The 12,896-nt window shown below is 41.1% G+C and overlaps 1 protein-coding gene across 6 annotated transcripts in view; it reads left to right on the top strand.

Moving 5' to 3' along the window:
• Positions 1 to 113: 113 nt before the first annotated feature.
• HBP1 (HMG-box transcription factor 1) overlaps positions 114 to 12,896 on the top strand; it is a 33,762-nt gene continuing 20,979 nt past the window's right edge. Inside the window, exons 1-3 of one of the 6 annotated variants that reach the window (XM_050785212.1) lie at positions 887 to 1,272; positions 5,229 to 5,526; positions 10,990 to 11,173. In XM_050785212.1, the coding sequence (XP_050641169.1) occupies positions 11,005 to 11,173 (169 nt within the window). In that variant the 5' untranslated portion in view covers positions 887 to 1,272; positions 5,229 to 5,526; positions 10,990 to 11,004. Of the gene's footprint in view, positions 163 to 227; positions 321 to 886; positions 1,273 to 3,229; positions 4,164 to 4,245; positions 4,381 to 5,228; positions 5,527 to 10,989; positions 11,174 to 12,896 lie in introns of those variants that run through there. The other 5 variants (XM_050785209.1, XM_050785210.1, XM_050785207.1 and 2 more) reach the window with 5 other exon arrangements.

The following is a 12,896-nucleotide window of genomic DNA, read 5'->3' as shown; positions in this document are numbered from 1 at the left end:
CGAGACGGACCACGGTACTACCCAATGGGAAAGGGGAACAACCGAATGGCAGTTCTGCAGTCCAATAAGAGGGCGAAAGAGCTGGGCGGGTGCTCAACCCCTAGGGGGTTGAGGGGAGGGGGAAGACGAAGCTTGAAAGACTTGGTAATGGCGACGGGTTTGGTAAGTAGGAAAGTTTCGGTTGAGGAGTAAGAGCGGCGGCGGGAGCAGTAACCCGCGCGGGGGAGGCCGACGTCGGTCGGAGAGGGGGTACGAGAGCTGCTGGTGGTGTTGTCGTGGCCGGGGCGGCCCGCGCCTGGGCTGCCGGCACTTCGCGGCAGGTTTGTTGTCTTTCAGTTCGGGAAGAGGTGGGGGTGGGGAAGGGAGGGGCAGGAGCGCGGGGGATCGGGCAGCCGGAAGGGCTCGGGTCCTCGTTCCTCCTCCTCGGAGGGTCGCCCTTGGAGTGGGGGCAGTTAACCGTTCGATTGGTGTCCGCGGCGAGCCCACCGGACCAGCGTCTCCCGCGAGCTCACCTCACCTGGGCTTCGGGACTGCGGCGCTAGGGGGTCTCGGGCGGGAGCGGGGAGGAGGCAGCGGGAGGGCGACGTTCGGGGTCGGGTCGCGCGGTGGGTGGCCGGGCCGGGTGTGGAGATGGGGCGGGCCAGGGCGGGGGAAGGGGCCGACGCGGCGCCGGGGCTGCCCAGGAAAGTTTGACTTCAACTCCCCGCTTGTGGGCGGAGGGTCGGAGCTTGGCCAGTGGTGGGGGGCCGGCCTGAGGTGGGGGACCCCAGTGAGGCGACGCCTCCTTCTGGACCGAAGGGGGCTCCTGCCGAGCCGGGGAGCTCGCGGAGCCGCTGGGCCCCGGGGCTCATTGTTACGCAGTTCGAATGAATGGGCTCCCAGGCGCCTGCGCGCTGGGGCAGAGCCGAGGGGAAAAACAAGCCCGGAGTCCGGGCTGCGGTCACATGATGGGGGGAAGGGAGGGGAACGCGATGAATGGCGAAAGAGGGTGGGGGATGGACTTGGCGTGAACCGAGAGGCGCTGCTCTGTGTGACCCAAAGAGGAGGCTTGGCAGGCGATTCCAGCCTCCGCCTTTCAACCTATGCTGCCGCCGCAGGCTGATTGAAACAAAACAAAACAAGCCAGGCGAAGTCAACAGCCAGGTTTTTGTAGCTTTAAATGCTGCGTGCTGTCTAGAGTATTTCACTCTCCGCTGTGCACTCTGCACTCCAGAGTTCATACTTAGGGAGTTACCAGCTGCTGTCTTTTTTAGAAGGAGCACTGACAGCGAGGTAATACTCAAGTTTTCTGTTTGTTCTGTTTCTGGCTCACGTTGCCAGTGATGCCAGGACGAGAGGAGGCTTAGAAAAGGAGTTATACATCCTGGGAAGCGATGGAGTCCTACTAACAGCTCGGATGGAGGCTTTAGATTTATCACTCTAAATAGCCATAACCACTCGTAATAGTGGTTTTGAAATTAAAGGTACTTTTTGAGAATTAGAATAATTTTAACATTTGCAAATACTTTTCTGGTCATTTAACAGTGATCTAAATCTGCAATGTATGTCTTGTAGTTTTTTTTTTTGTTATTTTATCTTGCAAATGAATGGTAGAGTCGGTCTTCTGTTCCGTTTCCTTGGTTAAACTCAGTTATTGCTAGGTAGACAGTAGTTGACAAAATTTCAAGGAAATTTGAATTACACTGAGAATTAAATCTACTCCTTAAAGTTTTTGGGTTATGTTATACTTTTGAGGAACCATTTAACCACTTTAAAACAAAATATTGTTTGTGCTAACTCGACGGATAAATTATAGAGTGAAGTTTTGATTTCACTTTCTAGTTTCATCTTAGTTTCGTAAACCCTCTTAGGTTTTCTGTCTCGAAAACCTTTCCTCTTTCTTCTGAAACTCCTAACTACATACCCTAGTTAAAAGGGTACATTCTTCCAGGATTGCCTACCTACATGTCTCTGCTATCCTGTGTGTTTCACAGGGCATACCTCTCAGACTTCAAATATGATACTGTCACTGTAAGAGTTGTTTGCTTCACTATATATATGTGTATATATAAGAAATATATAATATATACATATATTATATATATATATATTATTATTTTTTTTTTTTGAGAGGGAGTCTTTCTCTGTCGCCAGGCTGGAGTGCAGGGGTGCGATCTCAGCTCACTGCAACCTCTGCCTCCTGGGTTCAGGCGGTTCTCTTGCCTCAGCCTTGGGTCTACAGGTGCGCGCCACCACGCCCAACTAATTTTTTTGTATTTTTAATAGAGACGGGGTTTCACCACGTTGGGCAGGGTGGTCTCAGTCTCCTGACCTCGTGATCTGCCCGCCTCGGCCTCCCAAATTGCTCGGATTACAGGTGTGAGCCACCGCGCCCGGCCCATTATATTTTAACTTCCTTGGATTTTTTCCTCACTAATCGAAATGCCCAGTGAAGAAGGCATGCGGCACGATGGCATGGACTTACTAAACTGCTCTGCGCTGAAGGTTCTTCCTGGTGAATTGCAAGCTGGTGTTTTGTATATGTGTTTGAAATAAAAATACTGGTACTCCCCTCTCCACCCCCACGCATACATTATTCGTTAGAAGTTACTGTCCTGGCGCGGTGTCTCACGCCTTTCCCAGCGCTTTGAAAGGCTGAGACGGGTGGATCACCTGAGGTCAGGAGTTCGAGACCAGCCTTGCCAACATGGTGAAATTGTATTAAAAATACAATAGTTAGCTGGGCATGGTGGCGCGCACCTGTAGTCCCAGCTACTTGGGAGGCTGAGACAAGAGAATCGCTTGAACCCGGGAGTCAGAGGTTACAGTGAGACAAGATCAGGCCATTGTACTCCAGCCTGGGCATCAGAACAAGACTTACTCTCAAAAAAAAAAAAAAAAAAAGTCAATGCCAGGAATTTTATGTCTGTTAAGTATGAAACTGAGTATTTACTTGGAATAGAAAAATGAATCACAATGAATTAAAAAAAAAAAGCTGTCAGATACCTGCTTACACAAAATTCAGGGAAAAATGGCATACTCTAATATTCTTATTAACTGCCTGATGTCAGTAACATTCACATTTTTCATATACTGATCAGCATTTACTTTGGTGCTTCATAATTTCTACTATCATTTTCTATAGAGAAACTAGAAAAATAATTTTCTCCGTAATGTGGTTCATTGAGTTTTTAAAAGTTATTAAACAGCTTAAAAAAGCCTTTTCCACAAGTTTTTATAGATAATGTAAAAATGTTTAGGAGTACAATCAAGTTTAGGAAAACAAGTTTCATAAGAACTTCTAGATGATGTCAAGTTTTATTATATGACTCATCTTAAATACTTATTTGAATTGACAGTACTCCTAAAACAGTTCGTGGATGACTGCTTGTGCTATTAATGGGTTTTCTATTGTCTTGATCAATATAGCATTTCATGTTGAATGAGCATGAAATTACTAAGAATTTGTATAGATGTGGATTGGGCAGTGTCTGTGGGATGTAGTATCTTTTATACCTACAATTCTGATAGGTAGATAGGTATTAGTCCCATTTTTTTTGTTTTTACTTATTTTTAATAACTTTTTAGAGATGGGGTCTTGCTGTGTTGCCCAGGTTAGTCTTGAACTCCGGGCTCAAGTGATCTTCCTGTCTCAGCCTCCCAAAGTGCTGGCATTGCAGGCCTGAGCCATTGAGCCCGGCCATTAGTCTTATTTACGAATAAAAAAACGGGTCCAAAAAAGAAAACAGGCCTAGAGATTTAATTGTTGAGGGCCATGAAAGTGTTAAGTGACCAAAACTAATCCACTAAGGGTTTTTGTTGTTTTGTCTTTTTTCTTAGCCCAGTGGCAAACTAGAGTTGTAGACAAATATCTGTGAAATCTTTGGTTTGAAGTTTTGTTGAAAATACTTTAAAAGCATAGCATTAAGGCCTCTGAGATGCTTTTGGTATAGAAAGTTGCATTTAATATACTTTGTTATGGAGGGTTGTTTTAGCGTGTAATTATGTAATCCATTTAAAATACCTCAGTTTCAGAGATAGAAATTAATTGCAAATTACCTTTTCTTCACCCACTGTTTGAGAACAATTTGAGCATACAGTCTGGACTGGGTATGGAAATCCTTCAGGATTAGGGGAGAGCATATAGAAGATCCTGCTGTGAATTCCATAATGATGATGGAAAGGTAGGATTCAGGAAATAATAGCCACTTGAAAGCAGGAAGTAACCCATGCTGGCCTATACCTTTTGTCTTTTTTTCCTTTCAGCTCTCTCCTTCAAAAAGAAAATGGTCCCATTTAGTCATCATAGTCCTGTTTTCTTCATCCATAATAACACTTTATTCACAGAGTTGTTGTGAGTTTAAAATAAAATTAGATGAAGTACATGGAAGTGCTGTGTAGGTAGGCATTTTGTAAAACCTAGTTTCCTTCTTCATTCATTGAGACTTAGCTTTTTCTAGTTCTCTCTTTCTCTCTTGTCTTAAGATTTTGTGGATATTTGCTTCTGGAAGTTTGCATACCAAAAGCACTGGGGCCTTCCAAGAAAGTAAAATTTGTAATACTGAACATGACATTTCAGAGTACAAATTCTGGAAAATTTTACTGAGAATCACTGATGTAGTGAAGGGATGACATGTGCAGAGTTAACTAAACTACAAGGCAAGCTGTGTTGAATCTGATACCAAAGCAGTATACAAAAGCATGAATGAACAATAGGGTTAGCTCTACCAGGAGATATTTGAAAGAGGAGCTTGTTTATCAAAATGAGTATGTAATTGGTATAATGTATGTAGGGGAGTAAAAAAGTAAGGACTTTTCTGGTATTCCTTTACTGTATTGGAGACCTTGCTTTCTTTCTCCAAAATAGTTGAGAATAGACAGAAGAGACAGAAAACTTCCATTTGTATATGGTTTTGAATTTTGTTTTCATGTATTGAATTCTCAGAATAGCCCTGTGAGGTAAGTAGAGGGACTGTAAGTCTGAGATTGAGTGACCTGTCCCCGGTTACACAGCTAGTAAGAATGAAACCGAAGTCTGTTGTCTTGAAATGTAGCGTCTCTTACTGTGTGGTACTTTTACAGTAGCAGAACTTCAGTTTTCTCAGGACCAAACTTCTGACAGCCTTGAGCAACGAGAGGTGTGAACACGTAGAACTTATATTCAGTAAATATTTATTTGGTTCCTTTGGTTATTTATAGGTAGCTCTGTTTTGAAATTAAAATAATGTTTTTTTCCAACTTCATTTAAGGAGTTTTGGGATGGTGGTTGATAACTAAGACAAAGTGCTGAAGAAATGATAGAAGTTGCAAAGAGACATTAGTGTACTATACTTGGTGAATGTTGGAAACTGCAGGACCTGCTGTAGGGAAGAAAAATGTTCTAGTTGGGAAGAATGAGGAAACCAAAGAGCTCTGCAGAGGGAGGGGGAAGACAAGACAGACTGCAGCTGTGCTTCTGCGGACCCCAAGAACGGCACTGTTCGTGCACAAAGGATAGCTCTGAAGAGAGAGAAATGTGTAGTGCAACTTCTGAATTTCATAATAAAGGTAAAAGTAGGAAATGTTTTAAGTTCAGATAGGGTTGACTACATAGCTCACATCTGTATGTGAAGCATCGTACAGATATTCATAAGGATTTTTAGTTATCAAAATAGGTTAAATTATATTCTGTATACTTAAGATGGCAGAAATATTTCTACGGAAAGAGTTAAAATCTCCTATCTAAACTGTTAATATTAGCTGTTTAAAGAACTCACGTAGTGTGACTAGTTTCTTAAGAGTTACTAAATAAGGAATCTGCACTGATATTATCAATCACCTTTTTGGAGAAACATTGCAAAGGAAGCTGGAGACAGGTGGCTTACATAGACAGAGACTGGGAATGTGAATGCTCGCTCTCTCTTTTTTTTTTTTTTAATACCCTCCTTAAAATGTTATAGGTGTTCCTGCATACTCATACAGTATTTCAGTATGATTTTGTCCATAGACTCAAAGAGACTGTTTTAAAGTATAGTTCTGATCATGTCAGACCTCTGTTAAAAAAAAATCCTCAGTCGTTCTTCATTGTCTGATAATTGCTAATCATAACACTAGCCACTGTACATTGAAGGCTTTGTGTTAGGCACTATTCTGAGCATTTCACATTATCTCACTGAGTTTTTATAACAGCCTGTGAGGTAAGTACTTTTATTTCCATTTTATAAACAAGGCATGAAGATTTTAAGTAAATTATTTAGAGTACATAGCTAATAAGTGGCCAATCTGGTATATAAACTCAGGCACCCTGATTTCAGACCCCCTATTCTTGTCTGTAAATAGTTTTCCTAAACTACAATTGAAGAATCTGATCCTAGACTACCTTGCCATATAGTAGTAGTAGTATAGCCTCAGTATTCATGATCACATGACACACAAGGCCATCCTACTGTGTGGTAAAACTAGATTCTATATTACTCTGATCTCACTAGGACTTTGCCAGCTATATGAGTTTACTCATGGGAGTTTCTCTCATTGGGAGGCCTCTCTCTCTCCTTTTTTTTTTTTTTTTTTTGAGATAGAGTCTTGCTCTGTCGCCCAGGCTGGAATGCAGTGGCACCATCTCTGCTGACTGCAAACTCCGCCTCCCGGGTTCACGCCATTCTCCTGCCTCAGCCTCCCGAGTAGCTGGGACTACAGGTGTCTACCACCGTGCCCGGTTAATTTTTTGTATTTTTAGTAGAGACGGGGTTTCACTGTGTTAGCCAGGATGGTCTCGATCTCCTGACCTCATGATCCGCCCGCCTGGGCCTCCCAAAGTGCTGGGATTCTAGGCGTAAGCCACCATGCCTGGCTTTTTTTCTTTTTTGGAAACGGAGTCTCGCTCTGTCACCCACGCTCTAGTGCAGTGGCGCGATCTCGGCTCACTGCAACTTCTGCCTCCCGGTTCAAGCGATTCTCCTGCCTCAGCTTGCTAAGTAGGTGGGATTACAGGCACGTGCCACCATGCCTGGCTAATTCTTGTATTTTTAGTAGTGAGGGGATTTCACCATGTTGGTCAGGCTCGTCGGGAACTCCTGACCTCATGATCCACCCTCCTTGGCTTCCCAAAGTGCTGGGATTACAGAGAGTCCAGCCCCTTCTTTTCTTTTAACCCATTCATAGCCAAGTCCTGTTCTGTAGAACTGTGGTCATTTGCTTATATCTTTCCACTAAAGTGTAGGTTGAGACTCATGATGAATTTTTGTTAGTGAGGTCCAACATTTCATCTAATACAATGCCCTGTGCGTAGTATTTATTAAATAAATGATTTTTTTAATAAGTAGGAATTTAGCAACCTTTTTTAGCCCAATGTGTCTCAATATTCTGCACCTGGAAACAAAAACCAGTGCACAAAGCCATACCCCAGGCCAGATAGATCAGATCCTCTGGGGATGGGGCCTGGGAAACATTTTTTTTAAGCGTATATATGATTCCGTGTGCCACAGGGTAGAGTTGAGAATCACTGATGAAACTAAATTTGCTCCATTTCCCCCCCCCCAGGAGCAGGTGGAGGCTCAAAATCATGATTTCATACTTGAGAAATAGATTCGCATTACACATTTTCTCTAGTTGCTAGTTATGTAAGTGAAATTGTTAAATCCCAGCATATTTGCTGTAACTATATGCTAAGACTGATTGTGATCAGTACATTGTACTAAACTGGAGAAGTGTTAATTTCTTCCAAATTTCATCTTTTAGGGGCCTAAAGTAATGGCATGATACATTATTTTTATTGAGATGTGCTGGATGACTTGTCATAATATCTCCCAGGGAGGAGACTGTTGAAACTGAATAGCTATCTGGTTTCCACCTATTAACTATGTATTTTCAGTAACTGTTCTATTTAGGACATTACAAACCCAAAGTATATTTAATATTGCCCTATGTCTCGGGATAAAAAAATTTCAAAATCATTTTACACTTTTTTCTCTATTTCATTTCATCCTCACAACTACTCTCAGAGGAAAGTAGGGCAAGTATAAATAGCTCTATTTTACAGATGAAGAGAAACTCAGTCACTTAGGTCATATATTTGGTAAGTGATCAAGCTGGAATCACAACCCATTTCCTTACGTCTAACCCAGTGCCCTTTTTGCCACACCATAATACATTGTATAGTCAGTATTGAGCAAGGCTCTCAAGCAGTGCCCAGGATAAGGGTTATTTTTGAGGGGTATAGGCAGATAGCATCCAAAATAGAATATTAGACATATGGTAAGGCAATATGCATGCAATTGGGCTGTGTGTCAAGAACCCTGTATCTAGCCATCTAAAATAATCAGATGTAAGCAAATACTTTTAAAAATAAGAATATAAATTCAGTGTTTAGAAGAGTGAAGAAACTCAGAATAGCATATTTAGCAGTAGAGGGTATAAGTGAATTTCGGTACATCCTTAAGATGTATATGTAACCATTTAAAGCTTTGAAAAAAATTAATGACATAGGAAAATGCTTATGAATTTACATTACGCAAAAAGGTATCAAACTATAATATGAACTATGAAGAAAAACATGATTGAGTGTACATGTACATGAAGAATAAATTGGATTGTAATACATCAAAATGTTAAAAGTAAGTCTGGTTGGTGGGGTTAGAGGTAATCACTATATTCCGTTTTTTCCAAAAATTTTTTTTTCTCATTTTTTTGCACAGCGATTGTATTTTCTAGTCAGGAATACATTTCAAAACCAAAAAGATCATGAAAAAGCCTTTGTAGAAAGAAATTTATCAGTGCCATCAGTGTTTATTGGTAATTAACATCATGGCTTAGAAAGCTTATAAATAGTGGCCGGGCACGGTGGCTCAAGCCTGTAATCCCAGCACTTTGGGAGGCCGAGACGGGCGGATCACGACGTCAGGAGTTCGAGACCATCCTGGCTAACACGGTGAAACCCCGTCTCTACTAAAAAATACAAAAAACTAGCCGGGCGAGGTGGTGGGCGCCTGTAGTCCCAGCTACTCGGGAGGCTGAGGCAGGAGAATGGCGTAAAAACCCGGGAGGCGGAGCTTGCAATGAGCTGAGATCCGGCCACTGCACTCCAGCCTGGGCGACACAGCGAGACTCCGTCTCAAAAAAAAAAAAAAAAAAAAAAAAAAAAAGAAAGCTTATAAATATTAAGTGATTAACATTTTTTCAGTGCGGTTTTGATCAGTGTGCACTGGGGTAGTACCCCAGTGACTTTCAGTGACTTTTAACAGCAATATATTTTATTGCTTTATTTTGAGGAAAAATATGCTGTTGCAAAAGTCAGGATTTTTTTGTGTATTTCATATTCACTCATTAGAACTTTATTACTCATTAGAACTTTAAGAGATGGAGTCTTGCTACATTGCCCAGGCTGGATTCTAACGCATAGGCTGAAGTGTAGTCCTCCCCCTTCAGTCTACCCCAAGTAGCTGGAACTATAGGCGCGAGCTACTGCATCAGGCTGGAACTTTTTTAAAAAATGGAATTTAGACTAGAGCCTGATAAATCAGAAAATCTTACCATTGTTGCTTATGTTAAATAAAGAACTAATTTGATCATTGTCCAAAGGGTGGAATAAAAGGTATAACCACATTTTCCTTTCATAATAATATTTAGTTGTTGGATTTTGCTGAGAAATTATTTAAATATGTTAACCCATATTCTCTTCCTTCTGATAATTTTGTAGGCTTGCAGGTAGATTTACTAGTTGTTTAAATTTCCCGTGATTATTATTCATCTTTCTAGACATAGTATCTTATTCAGAATGACAGGTATCTTTTATCATGGCTAGGTCCCAAATTTTCATTAAGAAAACCTAAGAACAGTTTTATTTTTATGAGAATTGTAATATATGACCATTTTAGGAAACTCTTAAATGTTATTTAGAAAATGTATTTTTTTTGGTTGGGCACGGTGGTTCATGCCTGTAATCCCAGCACTTTGGGAGGCCGAGGCGGGTGGATCAGCTGAGGTCAGGAGTTCGAGACCAGCCTAGCCAACATGGCAAAACCGTGTCTCTACTGAAAATACAAAAAAGTAGCTGGGCGTGGTGGCATGCACCTGTAATCCCAGCTACTCGGGAGGCTTAGGCAGGAGAATCACTTGAACCCAGGAGGCGGAGGTTGCAGTGAGCCGAGATCATGCCTCTGCCCTCCAGCCTGGGTCACAGAGCGAGACTCCTCCGTCTCATAAAAAAGAAAAATGTATTTTTTTTTAAGTGTGCTGAAGTAGTTCACTTTGAGAATGAGGCAACAAAATAAACACAGTAAATAGAGACATTAAAATAGAATATTCCTCCAGTCTTTTTAACTTTTATTGAGGAAAGTTTTTAAATTTCCTTTTGAATTTGAAGGTACAAGTGAAAAAAAGAGTCCTATTAGTCTCAGTTTTTGCATCTGAAAGGAAGGTTACTAGGTTAAAGAAATAAAAGTATATATAATGCCATTTTTCTTCAGCAGAAAATACTTTTTTTTTTATAATTCAAGATATTAATCTTTTGGGATTGAGATGTAATTTAGTGCTGAGTATTCAGTTGTAGGCCAAGATATTAAGGAGTCATCAGAGTCTAAAGGATTTGAGGGAGCTATGAATGGCAGTGTATAATTAAGTTAAAATGTAACATTGTGGCGGGGCATGATGGCTCACGCAGGTAATCCCAGAACTTTGGGAGGCCCAGGTGGGTGGATATCTTGAGGTCAGGAGTTTGAGACCAGCCTGGCCAACATGACGAAACCCCATCTCTTCTAAAAATACAAAAATTAGCTGGGCATGGTGGCGCATGCCTGTAATTGTCCTACTTCGGTGGCTGAGGCTGGAGAATTGCTTGAACCCGGGAGGTGGAGTTTGTAGTGAGCTGAGATCATGCCACTGCACTGCAGTCTGGGCGACAGAGTGTGACTATGTCTCAAAAAATCAACAATAACAACAAAAAAACCCAACATTGTCGTGTCTCTGATTTATTTTAGGTTTGTGTAATGCCCAAATTGCGTGGCTTGACGTTATTTCTCATGTTTTTATTTTAAGTCAGAGCACCATAACATGGTGTGGGAAGTGAAGACAAATCAGATGCCTAATGCAGTACAGAAACTCCTGTTGGTGATGGACAAGAGAGCCTCAGGAATGAATGACTCATTGGAGTTGCTGCAGTGTAATGAGAATTTGCCATCTTCACCTGGATATAACTCTTGTGATGAGCACATGGAGCTTGGTAAGCAAAATTAAAAGTTACATAGGAATCTCACTAAGATTCAGATAACTTTTCATACTTAGCCCGCTTCTCCACCAAACTTGACTGGCTAGAAAAGGATATGAAGTATTTGTATATTAGAAATTTTCAACATTCTGTTATTGCTTTTAAAATAGTACTTAAAATCAACATGAGTTGGGCTATTTGTGGTTATTGTAGAGACTCATTTACAGATTATTAAATTAAACTACTTTGTATATAAAGACTGGACCCCACTTGTGGCTTTTCGAAAGATGCTACTTTTGAAACATACTCGAGAGAGCTCAGTAAAATATGCTGAGCCACTCTTCGTGGCAGATTTGCTGGTATGATGTGGAAATTGCAGTGGACCCTTGAAACTTGAGGATCTGACATTTATGGTTGTCACTATTGCTGAACTACTCCTTGAGATATGTGACCTGTAGAAATGTGTAAGTTTGTTGAGGTATGTTTTTGAATTGTATTGCTTCGAGGCTGGTGTTCAGGAGTACAGAGCTAATGAGTGACCTTGGCTTGCTGCCCAGCTTTTCAGCTTGGCGTTGCCCCTATTTAATATATGGGGGTTTCCCTTCATGTTTATAAAAACGCTGGGGAGAAGATACAGCTGTCTTATTTTTACAAATGATGAAATGGAGGAGATTATGTACTGTGGTAATGTTTGGAAATTTGGAGATCTTAAGCTCTTGGGACACATAACCTGCTTGAATGCCAAGGATTTTCTGGGCCCTAGTATGAGTACTGGTTACTTTTGAGCAAGGAGTGCCATTTTAATCAGGTAGTTGATCTTCCTCCATCATGTTTTTGGTTTAAGGAGGAACTCAGAAACTTAGGGCCCAGGGGAGTAAAATAACATGCCCCTTCCACCTATGACTTCGTTTAAAAAGTAGTTAATTTCCTGAACTTCAGAACAAATGAACCCTTTGCAGTAAATGAACGTTGGTCAAAGGCAATGAGGGAAAGGAAATAGCTATACCAGCATGAAAATTGTAGGGTAGAATTATTTTAAATTGGTGTGATGTTCTAGAACTCCTTGGCTCCTTCATGACTCCATGAAAGAAGTCAGTTTTTACCAATGGATATCCTGAGTCAGTACTTCTAATTAAAACATTTCAGTTTGGCTTGGCATGATGGTTCACGCTAGTAATCCCAGTACTTTGGGAGGACAAGGATCATTTTGAGACCAGGAGTTCAAGACCAGCCAGGTCAACGTAGCGAGATCTCATCTCTACAAATTTTTTTTTTTTTTAATTAGCTGGGCATGGTGGGCACATGCCTGTAGTCCTAGCTACTTGAGAGGCAGAGGCGTGAGGATCACTTGAGCCCAGGGATCCAAGGCTTCAGGGAGCTATAATTGTACCACTGCACTCCAGCCTGGGCAACAGAGTGAGACCCTGTCTCAAAAAAAACAATTTTCTTTTTTTTTAAAGATTAGGACATTTCAGTTTTAGTAGACTGTTCTGGAATATTTGCCTGAATAGAATTATACATACTTTTATAGTGACATTGAGGAGACTAGAAGTTTTCTTGACTTGTATATTTAAGGGACCCAGTAGGTTTGTGGAGTCTGTAGTATGTGTTTCATGGAGAGTTGTTTTTTTTTAAGCCTTAAAGATGCTTTTTCTTTCCTACTGCATACACACATACATACAAAATATATATATATATATATATATATATATATATTTTAAAAGAATATATATATATT

The sequence above is a fragment of the Macaca thibetana genome, chromosome 3, assembly GCF_024542745.1.
Source record: "Macaca thibetana thibetana isolate TM-01 chromosome 3, ASM2454274v1, whole genome shotgun sequence".
Taxonomy (NCBI): Eukaryota; Metazoa; Chordata; class Mammalia; order Primates; family Cercopithecidae; genus Macaca; species Macaca thibetana.
This window is presented reverse-complemented; position numbering and strand designations above follow the sequence as displayed.